Source organism: Phodopus roborovskii, unplaced genomic scaffold (genome assembly GCF_943737965.1).
Source record: "Phodopus roborovskii unplaced genomic scaffold, PHOROB, whole genome shotgun sequence".
NCBI classification, from domain to species: Eukaryota; Metazoa; Chordata; class Mammalia; order Rodentia; family Cricetidae; genus Phodopus; species Phodopus roborovskii.
Window position 1 is genome coordinate 21,270,252 of NW_026126434.1, and position 20,737 is coordinate 21,290,988.

The following is a 20,737-nucleotide window of genomic DNA, read 5'->3' on the forward strand; positions in this document are numbered from 1 at the left end:
CTTGGAGCAAGGAATTCCCAACCCCTCAATGCCCACGGTGCTGAGATTGAGAAACCTTATTCTAAAGGAAGGAACATGTGGAGCATTGGTTCTAACCTTCCTAATGTTGTGACCCTTTAGTCTGTTTCCTCATGTTGTCATGACTCCCCAACCATAAAATTATTTTTGTTGCTACTTCATAACTGTGAGTTCACTGCTGTTGTGAATCATAATGTAAATATCCATGTTTTCTTACAATCTTAGGTGACCCTTGTGAAAAAGTTGGTCGTCCCCCCAAAGGGGTCATGACCCACAGATTGAGAACTTCTGATTCTGACCTAGGGGGCACCCTTTATGCTCGTCTTGTTCACAGGTCATTTGCTCGGCCCTCATCTTCATTTGGTGGCCCAGAGTGCCCCCCCCTGGACACTTGCTACACATAGGGTTCTCTGTGGAGAGAGGAGACTAAGATCTCTGTTCAGGCTGTGTCCAAGCTGCTTCCATTGTCCCACGTGAGCATGTGCTCTTCTCTCCTCAGAACCTGAGAGCCAGGAGCAACAAGGACGCCAAGGACTCAACCACCAAGAACTCTTTGGAAAGTGAGTTCTCTCTGCGCCTCTGTGGTGGTGACCACTTCCAGGAGAGGGGCTGTTGTTGGGAAGATGGACAGGACACCTCGTTGGGTCACTGCTGTCACCTTCCTGGTTCTAGATTTCAAGTAGTGGGAGTGAGGAGGGCCAAGGCTAGCCTTGGTCACAGCAGGACAGAAGGGATAAGGCCACTCACCTGGACACCAGGGAAACATTGCAGGAGTTAGCAAGTGCCACAGTCTGCCAAGTGCATTGCAGCTATGGGAGAAGCTGCTTGCACCTCACTTGATGGCCTTGATCCATCCATGTGGTAGGAGAGAGCCAGTTCTCAAAAGTTAGCCTACGAATTCCATATGCATACATTCCTGCCTGATGTCCAGTACACTTGCATGCATATGTACACACAAAATTAATTAATCTGTGTCTTTAAAAGGATATTGTGGGTCTGGAGGGATGGTTTAGCAGTTGAAAGCCCTAACAGCTCTTTCAGAAGACCCAGTTTCAGTTCCCAGCACTCACACAGACACAGTACTTTTTTTAATCATATAATAAATATCACATATTGAGGTCTTACTGTGAAGACCAGCAAGGTGGCACACACCTATAATCTCAGCGTTCATGAGACATTTAGGAGAAATTTACATTTGAGGCTGGCCTGGGAAACATAGTCAGATCCTGTCTGAAAGTAAATATACACATTGCGGGTCCTGGTGTAGGGACATGCAACTGTAGTCTGAGATGCTGAGGTAGAGGATGGCAAGTTTGGGGCTAGTCTGAGCAAGTGAGAGCCCCATTTAAGAATATTCTTAAGCCCGGTGGTAGTGGTGCACACTTTTAGTCCCAGCACTTGGGAGGCAGAGGCAGGCGGATCTCTGTGAGTTTGAGACCAGCCTGGTTTACAGAGCAAGTTCCAGACAGCTTCCAAAGCCACAGAGAAACCCTGTCTCAAAAAAACAAAACAAAACAAAAAAGTCTTATTTTTTTAAAGATCTCCTTATTTTTGTTTTATGTAAATGAGTGTTTTACCTAAATGTATGTATGTACACCCTATGTGTCTAGTACCCAGAGGCTAGGAGAAGGCATTAGGTACCCTGAAACTAAGATCAACAGGCAAGTATGAGCTGCTGGGAAGCAAACTCATGTCCTCTGGAAAAGCAATAAGTGCTCTTAACCACTGAGCCGTCCCAAATTCTCTCTCTCTCTCTCTCTCTCTCTCTCTCTCTCTCTCTCTCTCTCTCTCTCTCTCTCTCCCTCTCCCTCTCTCTCTCTCTCTCTCTCTGTGTATGTATGTATGTGTGGTTTTGCCTGAGGCAGTGGATTCCTGCTGGAGTTACCAGTGGTTGGGGGTGCTAGGATCTGAACGTAGATCCCCTGGAAGAGCAAGAAATGCACTTACCAACTGAGCCCTTCTCCAGTCCTGAAAATACTTTCTAAAATTATTGTATGTGTGTTGGAAGAGGAAACTGCACATAGGATTCCCCTGAAGCTGGAGTTACAGATGACTGTGAGCCTCCCAACGTGGGGGTTGGAACAAAACCCAGGTCCTCTTAAGTGCTGAGCCATCACTCCAACCCCCTAAAATACTTTTTAAGAAGGGAGGATTGTATGTTCTCTTCTTTTATAAGTATTATTCTAGTTTCTGAGTAGCACCACTAAATTCTTTATTTTACTTCATTGGTTTTTGAGACAGGGTTTCACACTGTAGTCCAGACTTGCCTGGAACTCACTGATATCCTCATGACTCAGCCTGCCAGGTGATGACAGCCTCCACGTATGGCTTAACTGAGCCCTCTATAGAGAATAAAAGTTCATTTGGTCTGGGGGCTGTAACTTGGTGGTTTAGTGCTTTCTTGGCATACACATCCCCTATGCTCAATCTCAGGTAACGCACACAAGCACACACAGCCTAAAAGATGACAAGCTCAAGGTCAAGCAGTTGCACCCAGTAAGGATGCTCTTGCCAGTGACAACTCTGACAAGAGTCAGAAGGCAGCGTGGACCATCACATAGCAAGGCAAACAAGTTTGCAAGAGATAGTTCAAATCAATGGCAAAGCTACTTCCTTGATAATCCATGAATGGATCATTCACAAGGACAGAGCCCAGTCATGTTTCAGAGGAAACACATATTGATGCTGATACAGAGAACAAGGCAAGAGCATCATCCCACGAAGGGCCTGAGTGGAACGCAGAGAGGTAGGCAGGCTAGAATGAATCCTGGGACCACGTGTTTAACCTCTTTCTGAACTAATCACAAAGTAGTAAGTTGCTTTTTGCTTGGATTGTTGGGCTGGTGTGAACAGTTAGGCTAGTGTGAACAGGAGGGGTTGGGCTGATGTGAACAGGAGTTAGCCTGGTGTGAACAGTTAAGCTGGTATGAACAGGGGGAGTTAGGCTGGTGTGAACAGGAGGGGTTGATCTGTTGTGAGCAGTTATATTCACTCATAAGGAATAGTAGGCATAATTCCATTCCTCAGAGCTCATCCCCCAGCTCTTCTGAGCCCCAATTTCCCTATCTATAAAACAGAGACAGCAGTGTGTGTCCTGTGGCAGTCAGGGAACTTTTGTAAAGAATTATACCTGGCGTATGTTAGGAAGACCTTACATGTCTGTACTCATGTGAACTATGCTCATCACTGTGTGGGGAAAAGCAAAGATGGCCAGGACTAGCCTTAGTATCCCCAAATGAGTTGCCATCCCAGGGCACTCACCAGTTCTAGAGCTATATTTGCACCCCAGTTGGCTTCTGCCCTTCTTGGATCCAGTCCTCTAAAACTTGTCCAGGCACGGACTTTGAGAACCACACCCTGGGCTGCTGCAGGGCAGGACTGTGGCCCTCACCATCCTGGACAATGCCAGACAGCAGTGCATCCATGTTGAGTCTTTCCAGGGGCTCAGGCCTAAGCAGTAGCCCTGAACTCAAAGCTGGTAGCATGGCAGACAGATACCCCAAGTGAGCCCTCATGGCCCTGCAAAGGGGAGGTAGATAGAGCTTTGCTTCCTCTTGGCCTTGTAGCACCAGTGGACAGGCAAGCATTTTGTTATCTCCAAGTGTGGTCATATCTCCCCCTGCCTGTCTTTCCACAGATCTGCTCTACAAGCCTGTGGACCGGGTGACGAGGAGCACACTAGTCCTTCATGTGAGTGCCATCATAGAACATGACAACTGCCTCCCAAGGTGTTCTGGGTCCTCTCCCTGTCCTCAGGCCAGCTAGGGAGGTCCTCTTCACTTAGGTCTCCCTTGGGTCACATGTCTTGAGGTTAATGCTGGTCTTTTGCCCTCCTCTTAACCTATGCCCAGCCTTTCCATTGCCACACACCTTTATTGAGAATGCAGGACCTCCCTGGTGGTTGCTGGGGAACAGCAGTGTCTCTCAGATACTGCCATGGGCCATGATCACTTCTGCCCCTAAGGAGGCCAGCACCAATGACCAAAGGCATTTTAGTCATCACAGATGAAGATGAGAATGTGTTACAAGCATCTCATGCATGCAGAGACTGAGAGTGGTGCTATATGGTCTGTGCTGCACAGAACAGCCCTTCTCATAACAAAGAGTTTGCCTGGCCTAAATGTTAATAATACCGAGGGACAGAAACCCTGCCCTGGTTATTTATAGTAGTAGCCCCTCCTTACTGGATTTTTGGGCATGCCATTGGGACCAGGGTCTACTTCTGGAGGAGTTCACCCACGGGCTTTGAGAACAGGGGGGCTGCAGCTCTGAATCATACCTACTGTGAGCATATGGTTTCACACAGTGGTCTGTGCCGATGCTATTCTAACTCTGGTCTTCCCACCTGGGCCAGGACTTGCTAAAGCACACTCCATCCAGCCATCCCGACCATTCCCTGCTGCAGGACGCCCTCCGCATCTCACAGAACTTCCTGTCCAGCATCAATGAGGAGATCACACCCCGCCGGCAGTCCATGACGGTAAAAAAAGGAGAGGTGAGCATGGCTGAGTGTGGCACCCTAGGTCTCAGGCACAGAGCCACTGGCTGGTCCTTAGCAGATGGCTCAGCACAGCACAGAACACATGTGGTCCTTAGGAAATCCATGACTCTGCCAGGTTCAGCAGGACATCAGGGTAAAGTCAAGAGTGATCCTGTATTGCCAGGACCACATCGGCCTCTGTCACTGACCCTCACTCAGCCATCTCTTCTTTTTTCTGTTGAGTTATGCCTGAAACATCCCTCATTGTTTTCCTCATATTCCACCAGCTCAGGTCCTCACCTGAAGTGACTGTGAGCAGAAGGATAGCACTTCGTTTGCCTAGACCTGCCAACATCTCCGGGTTGTTTTTTTCTTGGAAAACTGCTAATACTAGATGTAAGGGTTTAAGTGTAAGACAAAGAGGAGGATCCACAGTTTGGGGGACAGGAGTCTGGCTGTGGAAGCTGGGAATGCTGATTCTACTTCAATCATCAATGAGCAGCCCTGATGCTTCAGACTAGTGAGGAGAGCAGAAGTACAGGGCAGGGCGCTGGAATCCAACATGAACATCTTTTGTCAGAAGTGATGGTAGAGTTAGGGAAGCTGCCGTGTCATCTCTGGGGTCTTGTGCACAGACAAGAGCTGTCAGACCAGGACAGGGAAAGGTCCTGCCATTGACTTCAGTTACCTCTGAGAACCACATCTTCCTCTTGTGGCTCATGTGCCAGATGCTTGGGGACTTTTCTTTCCTCCTTCTGCATAGTGACAGGAAGGCTGTTCTTGGCTCTCTTCCTTTGTGTGTTTCCCTCAAAAGAGCTGTACTACATGTCGAGTTTAAAGTACTTAGTTGGTCTCAGTCTAATTGGGCTTGTGAATGAGTCATCTGGTCAAATTTCTCATGATGGGCCTGACCCGGGAGGAGCTGGAGAAGAGGAGGAAACTGTCCTTCAGGCGCTGGAATAAAGCCAACCCAGGCTACATGCCAGTATCCTGAGGGCTGCTCCTGTGCATCCCAGCACTCACAGCTTCTCCTATCTAGACCCATTCTTTGTCTCTGTAGTAGGATGGGGCATAACTTACCTCCCTGGGTACCTGGGTCTCAAAGGGATGCGATTTATATGGAAAACAGTAAATAGTAGCACTCTAGCCCTTCAGTTGTCATTAAATCCACTGAAGACAGACAGACATGGTGGGATCTTAGCTTTACTTGCTAGTGACCCCTGGTGGAAAGATGTTGAGTGGAGCGTTTCCCATCTTCCTAGGGGACTTAGGAAGCAGGTCCCATCTGCAGCCACATTGGGCCTTGCACCTGGCACTCACTTAAAGCCACTGGATTCAAGCAAAGCCTGAGCATCCCCATAAGCAGTCCACTGCACCTTTCTTGGTCAGATCTGCGCCCTCCTAGATCTCATATACTGATTGGTTGCCTTCTGAGGTCACCCATCCCACATGGTGCTTCCGTTCTTTCTCTTTTGACGGACGACTGTTCATTTATGAGAGAACTTGACCAGAGAACAAACATACAAACCCCTTTTCCCTTGGCCCTGAATATGAGACCCAGTCTACTCCTGTATCCCTGCCTACTGTTTAGGATCCCTTAAAAGAAACAGGATGACAGACAGGTGCCTGTACTTGTGCCCCCTGGACCTCAGACATGTTGGACCCTCAGCATCCTCCCCAGTACCCTCCCACCCACACAGTGTTTGATGCTGCAGGAAAGGTGCTAGAATGGCAACCTTCCAACCCCCTGCTGGACCTCACCTACTGCTTGCCTCTGAACCTGATTTGAGCTCCCCTCCCCATTGAGCATCTGTGCTCTCTGAGGACAGTGTCCCCCACTGGGCCATGGTGAAGCTGAAAGGGTTTTGTGAGCTCTCATACAGACAGTATGAAACAGAAGGGGTAACATGGAGATGTCTTCTGTGTTGACGATGGCAGAGGGCACTCTTCATGTCAGTGGGCTGGAAAGACCCTGTAAGCTTCCCAGCGGGAAGAGCCAGGGCATTGTGGAGAGACCCAAGTGTGAGCCTTGGGCAGCACCTGATATCTAGTATGTCTGCTGTGATCTCTTCATGTTTTTTCAGCCAAGTCTCCTGGCTCTAGAGCTAGCCCTTTTTTGGAAGTGTCTGGGCAGCATTAGAAGTGCTTTCCAAATCGGAGAGTGGCCAGCAGCTGCCCTGGCAGGCCACAATCCTCACCCAAGCACACCAGGAGCTAGGAGGTGCGGGAGCTACCCAGCATGAGGAAGGAGTGAGGGCTTGGGAATCTCAGCTTCTTCCTGCCTCAAAGTGTCTTCAGACTCGTTTTCCTTCCAGGCCCTAGACCTGTGAGCTGGTGGGTGGGTGCACGCTTGTGTAGCCGAATTAACCTCACAGTTAGATAACCAGATCCCTGCTGCTGCTGGGTGATTTCTTCCAAGCAGTGGTTGCCTGTAGCTCTGAGCTCTACACTGTGTGCTGCTAGGGCTTGCAAGAGTGTCTGATGATTCCAATTCTCTACCTGGGCTTTTGGAGGTTCCTCGTGGAGGAAGGAAGGAAGACAGTGGCTTCTGAGGGTGCTGTAGGAAGGAACATTGCTAGTAAAGGCCGAGTCTGAGAGACAGTGAGTCAGGCTCAGAGAACACTAGGCTTTGCTGCTGACAGTTAAAAAGAATTGGAACTAAGGCTATCATGCTTGATACCCTGGGCTGTATTACATGCCCACACGCGCATGCGCACATACAAACACACATAAACACACACACAGACACGCATGCATGCATGCACACATAGCTTTTAAATAACTATAGCTAGGAAAGTGAAACCCATCTCCAAGAGGTATTAAGAGGTTGTGAGCAGGCATGAGAAAGGACAAGGTCCCCAGTCCCACTGACACTGAGTAGTAGGCAGTACTTGCTTGCTGTCAGGATGAGGGCGGGAGTGGACTGCAAAGCCCATAGCCCAAGCAGAAGGCTCAGTACTGTCAGGGCAGCGCAATATCAGAATATATATTCAAGGACTCTAGATTCTGTCTTCAGCACCCACAAAAGCCCAACAGCCCCTGTGAGGTCCTGTGGGTATGCTATTTCATTTAATCCAAAAAAAAAAAAAAAAAAAAAAAAAAAACAAACCACTAAACAGGCTTTTTCGCTCCCGTTTTACTTCTGTCTTTAACACTGGTGTGGAACCCAATGCCTTGTACATGCTAGGCAAGCATTTTGTTGCTGAGCTATGGTTCAGCCCCTGCCCCCACCCCATATCTGATTTTTAAAGAAACTGAGACAGAAACAAGGTAAAGAGCTGCAGCAAGGGGAAAGAGGGTGTAAACATCAAGCCCATAACAATGCTTCTAAATTTGGCCTTCCCAAAGGAGGCCCCGATGGGCTAGTTCCCAAGCCCTGCCAGGAGACAGGCGGTGGAAGCAGAGGGGGCCCTGGGCACCCTGGATCTCTTCTCTCCCAGGGTGCCTGGCCATGTTGGTTACTTAAGAAGGTGGTGGTGTCCCTTCCGCTGGTGTTGTAATTTAGGAAAAAAGTGGTGCACAGGAGAGAGATGCCAAGGGATGGATGGGGTTCAAGCAGGGAAGGGGGAAGCAGGGAGGCCAGCCTCCAGAGACAAGAGCAGCAGGAGAGAGGATTGGGGGTGGGGAGGATGGGAGGTGGCAGGGCCCTTTTAAAAGGGAACTTAGTGACTGTGCACGGGTGGTGCTCTTAGTGGCTGCTGCTGAGGGTGTGTCCTGTCAGGACCCCAAGGACAGGCCAGTACAGATGCCTGAACGCTAACAGGAGTTTCCTACCTGAATGTAAAAGGACACCCAGAGAGTGCCACCCCCCCAAACCATACACACATCTTCCTCCACTGCTCTGCCCCACATGGGGACACAGACACCTGCATAGACACTCTTGCCAACACACAGGACACGCACACCAACAGCCACACACAGGAATACACACACATAACAGGACCTCTCCTCCTTTCTTCCTGTACACTCTTGCTATTTCAGCATCTTTCTCTGAGCTACAGACTCTCTGGACCTGGGTCCAGTAAGGTTCCTGACTGTCTGTCCTTCAGTTCTGTCTTGGGCCAGGGGTGGGGGTGGGGGGCCTGCACTGGGTGAGATTGTAGTCGACAGTTCTTCCTGACTGCTGGACCTCATTTAACTTTTAGATGTTGATGCTGTTGGTGGAGGTGGCTCAACCTTGACCTTGCCTGTGTGCCCTGGAGCATGGATGAGACGCTTCTGGGGCCTATAACTAGGCTGATGAGCACTTCTAAGCGAGGTGTCCCTGGGCTGACAAAAGCCTAAGAGTCTGAACTCATTGAAGCTGTGTGAGCTGGCCCAGACAGACCGGACTGGCCAGAGTCTGCACAGGAGCCAGGATTCCAGGAAGAGAATGGGGGAGGCAACACAGGAGTTGGATTTGCAGTAGAGGGTTCCTAGCTGATGGTCAGAGGGACAAGGTTTCTGTAGGTCTCCATTCATAGGTTCCTCCCTGTGTTATCTCCCCTCCCCTGCAGCTGCATCCCAGGGGGCAGAGGAGGATGGAAGAAGTGAGACTCTCTTAGCCCCTCCCCACACAGTAGAGCTTCTAGCTAGGCTCCCAGCAGAGTTGGGCCCAGAAGTCCTAGGAATCTTAACTATAAAGCAAGGCAAGACTGCCAGCCCTGAGACTCTGCCCTCCAGACCTAGAACCATCTTCATCCTGTAGGACTGGGCCTGCCCTCCCTCATCCCACTGACGCCTTCATTCTCTGATTCCAGGCCTCCTTTCTTGGATGGGCTGTTGTTTGGGACCCCACCTGCCATCCCAAGGCTAGGAGGCCCACCTCCCTGGCTGTTGGATGTTCTGTTTGGGTGAAACTGCCCATGCCTGGGCCTCAGAAGCCAGATTCCCATGGTGCTATGCACAAGGACAACTCTGATGTTCCTGTGACTCCTGGAATAGCTCTCATAGACTGGGAACCAGGGGTGGTAGTGCTGGCTAGGAAGTGTTGAAGCACCCCACACACACACACACACACACACACCATGACAAAGCTGGAGAAGAGTTAAGTAACTGTTGTGATTTCAAAAGTACTTCCCAAATCTGCCTCTTGGAAACATCTTAAGCCCACATGAGATTGGGAGAGCATTCAGTGCCAGATACTTGTCTGAACGTTGCTGTCCCACAGCTTCTAGCTGGACTTAGAGTGCTCTCTGCTGGTCATTGCAAGAAGTTCAGTTACTTTTTATAGAGAAAAGATTGCCACCTCATGGTCTGGGGACCTGCTTCTGTGTTCTTACTGTGCCCTGTAGTCATCCCCTGCAGACCTTGGAGTCCCAGAATCCTCTCTTATCCCTACCACAGACCTAGCAATCTGAATCCCCATCTCTAGAATCTGCCCTCCAGCCCCTGCTAACACTTCTTCAGATGTATGCACTGTCAGGCCAGGGAGATAGATGGCTCACCTGTTAAAGGCTAGGCTCTTACCTCAAAAGACAAATGTATATTTATTGTTTCTTGTACCTCATGGCTACCATCACCCCAAAAGCCTTATGCCCTGTGTGAGAGTCATGGTCTTAGCGTGTTGGTAACCTCCCTATCCTTCCACCTATATATCCTTCCAGCCTATATAAAATAATTGACTGTCCTGCGCCAGCAATCAGCTCGCCATCATGAGCGTAGGTGCCTATGATGGTGGCACGTGGCCCTCCATGCCAGGGGATGTCAGGGGCTTGTCCAGGCTGAACCAGATTCTAACTTCTTTCCCTGCAGTGCTGTTCACCTGTTCTTTCTGTTGGCTTTGTTCTTAGTCATTAGTGTCTGGAGAAGGACCAGAGGTGGGGTCCAGACATAGGTTCACTTTCCTGCAGTTTCCTGCAGCCTTCAGCATTAGACCCAGCCCATATACCCAGCACTGCCTCTTCTCAAAGACTTCCTAGGCCTGTCTTCTCTCTACTGATAGGCTTTCCAGTCATTCCCTGGAGTATGGTACCTGTGTGCCTGAGAACAGTCACTCAACAGGAGTGTTCCTTCTGTGTGGCTGACCTCAGAGCGGCACTGATCACTCCAAACTGATGTCCACCTCAGTCCCATTCTCTGGAGTTCTTCTATGAGCCAAGCATATAGGTGGGACTCAGAATAATGGGCTGAACAAAAGAGATGCCGGCAGCCCCACCTATTAGCAGGCAAATAAGATGAATAAAACTTGTTGAAAGTAAATGTATAGGGAGGCAAGTCCCCAACGGAAAGAGGTCTCTGGATAGTCTTGTTCCTGCTAGCCTGGTGTGCCACCTCCCCGCCGTCCCACCTCCCTGCCACAGCCATCACCCTGATTTGCCCCCGTACACTCTGTGCCTACAGCACCGGCAGCTGCTAAAGGACAGCTTCATGGTGGAGCTGGTAGAGGGGGCCCGCAAGCTGCGCCACATCTTCCTTTTCACCGACCTGCTCCTTTGCACCAAGCTGAAGAAGCAAAGTGGAGGGTGAGTGATGTTGACCCTGGTTTCTGACAGACAGGATAACAATGTAGCCAAACCCTTGTACACCTTACATTGTTTCCATCTGGGTATGATGCCAGGCTAATCATGCAGAGATGTCATAGGGCAGGACAGTGACTTGTCTGCCTCCTGTAATGAGGGCCAGTCAAGGTTATGACTCCTGTGTAGTAGCTGTACTTTTGTCTTCCCACACTGTGATGCCTTCTAAGTTTTACACACACCATCACCAGAGATTTGCCCAGGATACATCAGGTTGGAATACTCCACAGTCAAGAGATCATGTTAGAACAGACGTCAACACAGTGACACTGGAGTGTCCTTACATGTTTCTACCAACTTGCAAGAATGAACTTAACTCACTCCACTCAGAAGCGTCACCTCCACTCCCTGTCTGTCGAGTGAAGTGATTATAACAGATAGACCACAGCCTCTCAAACTATGGCTCCGGACTTTAGCCTTTCCATTACTGGGGCTGGCAGTGTCTACTCTCAACCTCAGCCCAGCCTGTTACGTGAAACGTGTGCAGAATTGCAAGCCGGGTAAAGGGTCCAGCTGCAGACCTATGGCTGTCTGATTTCCCAAAAGCAAAGGGAAGTGTTTGGTCTGTTAATGCTCTTGTCCCTCTCCACCCTAGGAAAACTCAGCAATATGACTGTAAATGGTACATTCCACTCACGGATCTCAGCTTCCAGACGGTGGATGAATTGGAGGCAGTACCCAACATCCCTCTGGTGCCAGATGAGGAACTGGATGCCTTGAAGATCAAAATCTCCCAAATCAAGAGTGACATCCAGCGAGAGAAGGTGTGACCGATTAGGAGAGCACGTTCCAGGTTCTGTGTAGCCTGAGTATATAGCAAGCCCTCATGTGCAGGCCAGACAGGTGCTTTCTTGGTCTTGGCCAGGCATCTACTCCCCACACAGCTTGTACTTAGGATCTACAGGGACCCTTGAGCATTCCCAGCTCCTAGAGTGCTGGACTCTGGATTTTTTTAAGAGCCTCCAACTAAATTTGAATTCTCCTACCAAAGTCATTAGCAACCCAGCCCCAGTGGAAAGTAAGGCATATTGGCAGTGGTGTTCACTGAGTGCCTATTATAGGATGCTTACCCCATCTGTAACCTGACTTGTGATCAGTGACCCTTGCACGGAAGGTTCATGTACACCCACAGGTGCCCCGTGGCCCCTTTCTGACATATCCAATTTTAGCCGATGTGGCCATCATTCCAATGTTGAGCCCAACTTGTACTTACCTTTTCCTATCTTCACATCCTCTCCCCTACCCCATCCTTGCATCCCAGGATGATCTGACCTAGGGTAGCCTCTGCTTCTTTTCATGTTCTACCTTAATAAGAAACAAGCCGGAAGATTAGTACTCACAGGTCCTGGGCAAGAAAGGTACACAAGAGTGGGAGGACCATTTCCCTACCACCCCCAGGTCACACCACGTAGAAATGAAAAGTCAGGCAGAGAAAGAGTGCGCACATGGGACAACTAAGAGAAGGTCCTGGTGGGTTGTCTAGGCTAGCATCCTGGGCCTAAGCAATCCTCTCACCCTAGCCTTCTCCATATCTAGAACTACAGCTAGCTGATACTCAGGCAGCAGCCACGTGGTGTTGTGGCAGGGAGACATGCTTAATTACTGGGGATGGGAGCCATCCCAATTAGTTTGTTGGAGGACTCAGGGCAGTCTAGGATGTGGAGATAGAGAGAATGACCCCTCTAGCTGCTTTGAATTGTAGTCCTCTAAACTTTTTTTCTGGAGAAATTGTAGAAGGGCCCCTTGAGTCTAAGGGTGGGGGCATGCTGGTATTAGCCACAAACAAGTTGTGTCATGAGAAGACAAGCCTCAGCTCAAGGATACTCCCTGGATCCCTGGTGAAGCAGATGCTACAGGGCAGGTATGCGCTTACCTAGATCTCCACACTGCAAATGTTGCACATTTAGGAGCATGTAGGGAAGCCCTATAGCTTCAGATAGTGGAGATCCAAGACCACAGTAGATGTTAGATAATTTATTTATGACCTCTGTAGTAGTGTCCCTAAGCAGAGCCATGGGCCCTGCTGCCTGCTAGTGGTTATTTCCATCCCGTGCTGTTCTGGGAATTGAAGTAAGGGCACTAGCTTACAAGAGGCCACGGTCTTCTTTCCAGGGTCTAGTGGCTTCAGGAAGGTCCCATACAGCTCAGGACAAGGAGGGGTTTTCTAATCTGATCATGGTGATGTTCATCTTAATGTACTAGGACCCTCTCCTCCCCTGACCTCCAATGTCCCAGGGGCCTGATGGTAAATGTAACCAAGGCAGGGAGCAGAGGAAAGGTCCCCTAGGTCCCAGTAACTCCCGAACATTGACCAGGTTTTGGCAAGCTGAAGACCTCACCTCTGCTCTTATGAGAAGATCTCGTTCATTCAGAAAGGGCTTAGTGAGCACACCCCTGTTAGCACTGGGGCTCAACCCCAAGGAAAGACTGTTCACACCCTCTAATGGCCACCAGCAGACAGCTGACTAAGGGCCTGGAATATACCCAGCAGACAGATGCCCCAGGAGCCTGGGGGTAAGGGTGGGGAGTGATGGACCACAACTGAGGGGAAGCAGGTGGCATGGGTTCCAGATGAAAAAGCAAGACTATTCTCTCTCTCCGCAGAGAGCAAACAAGGGCAGCAAAGTCTTGGAGAGGCTGAGGAAGAAGCTGTCAGAGCAAGAGTCACTGCTACTGCTGATGTCCCCCAGCATGGCCTTCAGGGTACACAGTCGCAATGGCAAGGTGAGTGCCACCTGCGGTCCAGACTCACCCAGTTGCTGTTGTCTCCAGCTCACGGATGCCTTTGCAGTGGCCATTCTATGGCTCTGGGGAGCATCCCCATTCCAAGAGAGATCAGAGCAGCATGTCACATGTGCAGGCACATACCCCCTGTTTGGGCTGTAGTCTCCTGCTGAATAACAGCTCCTGCAGCTTGGATGTGGCAAGGGCTCCAGGGAGGGAACAGGGTCAACAGCATACACATGTTTTTACAGATGTAACCTTAGGTACAGGAACTCTACCTGGAGACCTCCAGGCTCATTGACAATGTCTTCTGGTCTGATCGCTGGTGCCATCTGTAGCCTAGGCCTCTACCTCCATGGCACCACATATACTGTGAATGCATAGCATGGTTTATTCTTTAGCATATGGCAGGGAGAGCAGTTGACAGGCTTTGTAGAGCCTTGCCCCATAATGGGTTGGATGCCATCAGCCTTAAAGAACTACCTTGTAAACTCCTCCATGCCCTTAAGCTGCAACCTGCCTCCCCGCCAGAGTCATCCCCTAACCCAGGCATTTCGGGTAAGGCTTTTCTGCTGGACACAGGCTCACACTGTGTTTGTTGGGTGCCATAGCCCACAGTGCAGTCGGTACAGTAGAGTGTGCACAAACTGTCAGCTTGGCTGTGCACACGCCTGGACTCAGCCGGCTGGTAGAGAAAGGTACATATCTCAGGCCCTGCCTCCTGGGCTCTCCCAGTGTTGACTCAGCCAGAGTGGAGATAACTGGGGTCTGCTTTGCTTTTCACTCACCAGAGTTACACATTCCTGATCTCCTCAGACTATGAGCGGGCCGAGTGGAGAGAAAGCATCCGGGAGCAGCAGAAGAAGTGTGAGTGGCCCCTGTACCTGGAGAAGGTGGCCGTTAGCCATCGGGGCTGGACGGATGGATACTCAGAGGACAGTTCTTGATGTTCTCCCTTTCCCTTGTTGCTGTGCTCTGCTTTTCAAGGGGTTTTAGGCTGGGGGTGGGGGTAGCGATAGGAGAGGGAGGGATGTAGCATGGAATCCAGCCTAACCCAGCAAGCACGTTAGAGGAACTCCCCAGCCCCATTGTGCTCTCCCACCCATCCTGCCCTTTGGTCTTCCTTCCCCTGAGATTCCATCCTCCAGACCATCCCAGATTCCTCATCTTCGCTAGCTGTTCCTTATGTCTGCTCTCACACCTTCTACCCTCCTCACCTGTCCCAGCCAGGCCTCCCCTGCTCACCAGTTATCTGATCCCCTTGGGCTCTGTTTTTTTGGGTTTTTTGGTCCCCCTCCCCTCTCTGGAATTGCAAGCTACACTCTTGGTCCTGAGACAGTGCTGGGAGTAGAATGGCAGACCTCACCCCAAGTCCTTGGGCTTCAGCTGCCCATTATCCAAGAACTGTGTCCTCAGAGGCTTGCTTGTTATGCGATGAGAGATTAGCTTCAGTAGAAGCAGGAGTTTGGGTTCAGTTTTTACAGATACAGCTGGGGGCTCTGCATGCTTCTGACCCACCCCCCCATTCTGCACCCCCTCCCATCTCTAAAGCTGATCATTTATGCCGTGCTGAGACCACCCTTTCCTTTCCGTGCTTCTGTGGCCTGGGAGAGACCAAGGGCTTGTGTCCCAGGGACTCTTGGCCTACCATGGGGATCCAAACCATATCCAGTATTGCAGCATCTGTCCCTGCTCCAAGTTGTGCCCAGAAATAAACCCCTTTCTTCACCTGACTGAGAAACACAACCCACCTTAGCAGAGTAAAGGACAAGAACTGCACTTACCGGTATCTGTCAGGGGAGACCTACCAGGGAGATGCTTCCAGGTCAACCCTTGTGAGCATGAGTTTGTAAGCAGTATTACTCGTCCTCTCAGGAGCCCTGGGGCCTGGGCGCTACAGGACTTTACATTGCTCTACCGATATCCCTGCATTTCACCTGGGAGCCAGCAAGCCTCTGTGAGGGGCCTGCTAATGTCCCTGCCCCCAAGTGTTGTGGAGGGTCACATGAGAGGGCCAGCCTGGTCTGCCCTGTTCACAAACCCCCTCCACCCCTTCAGGTTTCAGAAGTTTCTCTCTGACGTCGGTGGAGCTGCAAATGCTGACCAACTCATGTGTAAAACTTCAAACTGTTCACCACATTCCACTGACCATCAACAAAGAGGGTAAGGCTGGCTCCTGCGCATCAGGCTGTCCTGGTAGGGGCAGTTTCCGCTCCTGGGCATCACACTGATCTGCTAGCAGTTAGGAGCAGTTTCTCCCCATCCAGCCACTGCTAGGCTGTTGAAGAAACTGACCATGGGCTTTGTCCCTAGTCATAAGGTTTGTGACAGCCGGTCAGACTGTGTGTACTGTGAACCCAGACTAACTGAAACCACGCCAAGTTTTATGTTCAGTGCTGCCCATGTGCCTCTGGACTCAGTTAACACACATGTGTGTGTGCTACAGCACACCTATTCCACGTGTACACACACACACACACACACACACACACACACACACACACACCCTCCTTTCTTTGGAACTGTGTTTTGGGCACTGGTTTGCCTGTGTTTTGAACCCAACTAGATCCTAAGACACTAAATGCAGAATCCATAGTTGGCACATACTGCCTCAAACTACCTCCCCTGTGCTGGACCTACCGGCCACCTTACCCTCCCATCCTGGGGAGGCAGAAAGATTACCTCTGTGATCTCTCACACAGATGATGAGTCTCCTGGGCTCTACGGCTTCCTGAATGTCATCGTCCACTCAGCCACTGGGTTTAAGCAGAGCTCAAGTAAGTGAGGGGAGGGAGGTGGTGGACTCTGAAAGCAAATTTTGCTTAAGGACTACTAAGGAGAGGCATGGGCATCCTAGGGGCTATTCAGATGTCCACCAGATGTGCTGTTCTTTGAGGGACCATTCTGGTTGAAGCCTGCTGGGAATGGGATTGTTTTCTCAGCTTTTCCCCAGCTCACTCAGAGAGTGCATACAAATGGGCTGCCACCTGCTGGCAGCTCTTTTAATTATTAGATCTAGAATTTGAGCCCAAGGCCTGATAGCAGCAAGACGCCAGAGAGCCTAAACTCCAATTCAGGGAATGTAGGCAGTGGTCCCTCAACCCCATCAACAGAGTAGATTTAGCTGTTCTCTTGAACTAGATAGATAACACCTTCCTCTCCCAGTGAGCTGCTCCAGTGACTGCACAGTAGCTCTTCTGGTCTCCAATCCCAACACCTTAAAACAAAAGATACACTGAACAGTATCAAATATTGATGAAGCTATGGAGAAATAGGAGCTGTGCTGCCTGTGTAGATGTCACACTGTTCAGCCATCCTGGAAAATGTTGCAGGGTTTGTTTGTTTGTTTGTTTGTTTGTTTGGTGCTGGCAATTAAATGAAGGGCCTCGTGGATCTGAGCACAAGCTCTACCACTGAGGTTCACTCGAATTGCATAGCCCTTACAAAATGAAGCAAGCCTCCAGTTCATAGATTCTACCAACACTGCTCGAAAGTCTTTGCTTTAGAGGAATGAAAACAGCTGTCTACATGAAGTCTTGTACAGGCATAATGTGGTACCCGTATGATGACCCATAGAAGAGGAATGAGCTAGCTGCTGATAGACATTGCAGCTCAGCTAAACATAAAGATACACTGAACAAAGGAAATAATGCCAAAAAGATAAAGAAAAAAGAAATCTGTATATTGTGTCATTCCATGTATGTTAAATTTGTAGAAAGGGCAAAGGTTGAGTTAGCCAGCCAGCCTATCAGACATCAGATAAGAATGAGGTTTATGATTGGACCCAAGGAGGCTTTTAGGATGAGGGCAGTTTACTGAAATTATTACATTAGTTGTACAGAATGTTTAGCTTATCAAAAAATTATCAAAGCTGGGCATGGTGGAGCACACTTGTAATCCCAACACTCAGGAGACTGAAGCACCGTAAATTCTCAGACAGTTTGGGTTGCATTGTGACGTCCTGTCTCAAAAAAAGCAAAAATGAGTCATCAAGCTGTACAGTTGCAATAGATGCATGCCTGGAATACAGATGATTCCTCTAAAGCTGTAACAGGCCAATCAGTTCAAGCTTCACTCTTTGCCCCTATGTATGTTTACTGGTTAAATTAGTTTCTTTTTATTTATGTATTTGTTTGTTTGTCTTTGTTACGCTCATTTGTCTGTGTCTTGGGTGCTTGAACATGAGTGATCCAGTGAGCTCGTTGTCTAAGTTACCTTTCTATTGCTATGATAAAGCACTATGGCAGAAACAACTTAGAAAGTCTTTATCTGGGCTTAATCATTCCAAAGGGTTAGAGTCTATGACTGCAGAGTAAAGACACGACACTAGGTGGCAGCAGCTGAGAGTTCACATCTCACAAGCAGGAAGCAGAGAACACAATGGAAATTGTCTTTTTAAAACCTCAAAGCCCACCCCCCCCCCCCCAGTGACACACCTCCTCCAACAAGACCATACCTCCTAATCCTTCCCAAACAGCTGTCAACTGGGAACTAAGTATTCCAACATAGCCTGCAGGTGCCATTGTCATTCCAGTCACTGTATGTGAGGGCAGAGGACAGCTTGGAGGGTTTACATGTGCATTCCAGGGGTCCAACTCATGTTTTCAGCACTGGGGGGACAGGCTCCTTTACCTATGAAACCATCTCATCAGCCCCTATATTAGTTTCTTATTGCTATGAGACATGCTACAAAATACAATAAAAATTTTCCAGGAAATACAAAATACTACAGAATGCAAAGGCTATTTAAGGAAGGGAAGCTTTGCTGTGACAGTTATGGGGCACACAGTCCATCATGTCAGGGAAGGCATAGAACATGAGGGAGCTGGTCACATTGCATCCACAGTCAAGAAGCAGAGGGAAATGTTTGTGCTCAACTCGCTTTGTCCTTTTTATTTAGCTCAGGGCCATTTAGGATGGGTTAGGTTCTCGCTTCAGTCTAAGCTAGATAATTTTCCCACAGTCACACCCCAGAGATCTGCCTCCTTAGTCAGTCTAATTCCCATAGCATTGACAAGATTAGCTATAGTGAGTCCACACTTATATCACCTTAATGCCCAAACATCACTTTAAGCCAAAACCTTCAACCCTGGTCCCCAAAGACTTATAACTGCCTCACATGTAAAATGTATGAAGTCCTACTTCAAAACTCCCCATTGTCTTTCACAGTGTCAACACTGCTTAAAAGTCTCAGGTCTCATCTGAACCCCTATAAAACAAAAACAAGTTGCCTGTTTCCAACACACACTGGCACAGAGTAAACATTCCCATAGCCAAAGGCCAGAATGGGGACATAGCAAGGAATGATAGGAATAAAGCAAGAGTAAAATTCAGCAGGACAAACGCTAAAGCCTGAAGCTTTATGTCCAGCATCTTGGACTCATGAAGGAACTCTCTGAACTTGATAAGGGATAAGGATTGGATAGCCTCACCCCTGGAACCCAACTCTGATGCATGCTGCCCCCTCTTGTTTGCCAGAACTGCTCCGTATCCATGGCTTTCCTTGGTGGCTGTCCATGGTCCTAGCATTTTCACCAGCCCCATTGCAACTTAGGCCTTACCTTCACATCTTAACTCAGTGGCCTTGTGAGGTCTCCTCAAAGACATTCCAATTCTATTATACATTATCTTGCCTAGGTTGCTCTCTGGAACTGTTATTAGTAAGGTTCCCCCCCTCCACCGGCCTGGTCCCAGCGATAACACACTGAGACTCTGTATTTGATATAATGCTGTTGGCCAGTTACTTGTTTCTTATCGGCTAGCTTTGTCTTAATTATTAACCCATTTCTATTAATCTTAAGTATTTCCACGTGGTCTCATCTTATCAGAGAGTGCACCCGGACCTCCGTTCTCCAAGTCTCTACATGCTGACTCCTCCCTACTACTTCCTCGAATCCTACTTGTCTCCTAGTCCTGCCTATCTTGCTTTCCTATTGGTCAACCTTTATTCATTAACCAGTATGAGAAACATATTTACAGAATGACATCTCCCATCATCTCCTCTTTTCTGTCTAAAAACAAAAAAGAAGGGTTTTAACCTTAACATAGCAAAATATATTACACAACGTTATCAAATAAGAATTACAGTTAACAGTATTTAGTCCATTAACATTTAGTAAGATTTAAGAAAATATTCCATCATCTATTTTATCTTTGTGAGTCTAAAGTCCTATATGTAACTTATCTTTAATCCTAACTAAGGAAAACTATAACAATAACTGTCTGTCTTCAACTCCTTCAAAGACCACAGAAGGATAGTATATAAACTCTAGAAGTGACAGAGACAACTCATTGCCTGGTCAGTCACCCGAAGTTCTTCTGTAATCATCGATCTTCAGCCCATAGGCCATAGTGTGTCTGGCAGACTCTTCAGCAAATCAGGAAACTTTAAACTGTCTTCATGTATTGGCAGTTTGTCAGTCATTTTTCTCTGTGTCCTGCAGACTGTCTGGCAGACTCTTCCATGAAGCAGGAACTCTGTAGCAATGTCCATCTTGAATCAGCAGTCACTTTCCTGTGGGTCCTGTATGTCCAGTTTATACAGCATAAAGTCAAACAGTCCAGACAAGAGCAGTATCTTGTCCAAATGGCTAGTCTTACCATATTGGAAGTAAACTTCATAATGCGTTTCTTCGATGTCCATCTTCCTTTTTGATGCAGGTGGTGTTGCCAGAAGCAGTTGTGCCTCACTGCTAAGAAAAACCCTAAACCATTTTAAATGCCATATTCTGTAGGTCTTTGAAAGGTTTGAAGAATACCTATTTATCTCAAATACATGTCTGTATATATAGAAATCTTAACTAACTTAACTATAAGATCTGACTACCATAGGTACTATCTATAATCTGTATTGAATTATACATTACATTTCTAAATGAGCCATATAAACACAATACTTAAACAAAAGGAGAAATATACATATCACAAAATTTACCTTAACTTGTGTCAATAAATGAAAATCCATTCCAAAACAAAGTATTCATATCTATACCATAATCCCCTTTTTACCTTTAAAAAG

At 48.4% G+C, this 20,737-nt stretch overlaps 1 protein-coding gene across 2 annotated transcripts in view; it reads left to right on the top strand.

Moving 5' to 3' along the window:
- The window catches only part of Bcr (BCR activator of RhoGEF and GTPase), a 114,369-nt gene that overhangs the window by 70,287 nt on the left and 23,345 nt on the right, over positions 1 to 20,737 (top strand). The window contains exons 6-14 of one of the 2 annotated variants that reach the window (XM_051186895.1): positions 518 to 578; positions 3,656 to 3,708; positions 4,373 to 4,498; positions 10,820 to 10,941; positions 11,591 to 11,759; positions 13,600 to 13,719; positions 14,511 to 14,586; positions 15,778 to 15,882; positions 16,422 to 16,496. In XM_051186895.1, the coding sequence (XP_051042852.1) occupies positions 518 to 578; positions 3,656 to 3,708; positions 4,373 to 4,498; positions 10,820 to 10,941; positions 11,591 to 11,759; positions 13,600 to 13,719; positions 14,511 to 14,586; positions 15,778 to 15,882; positions 16,422 to 16,496 (907 nt within the window). Of the gene's footprint in view, positions 1 to 517; positions 579 to 3,655; positions 3,709 to 4,372; positions 4,514 to 10,819; positions 10,942 to 11,590; positions 11,760 to 13,599; positions 13,720 to 14,510; positions 14,587 to 15,777; positions 15,883 to 16,421; positions 16,497 to 20,737 lie in introns of both variants that reach the window. The other variant, XM_051186894.1, reaches the window with a different exon arrangement.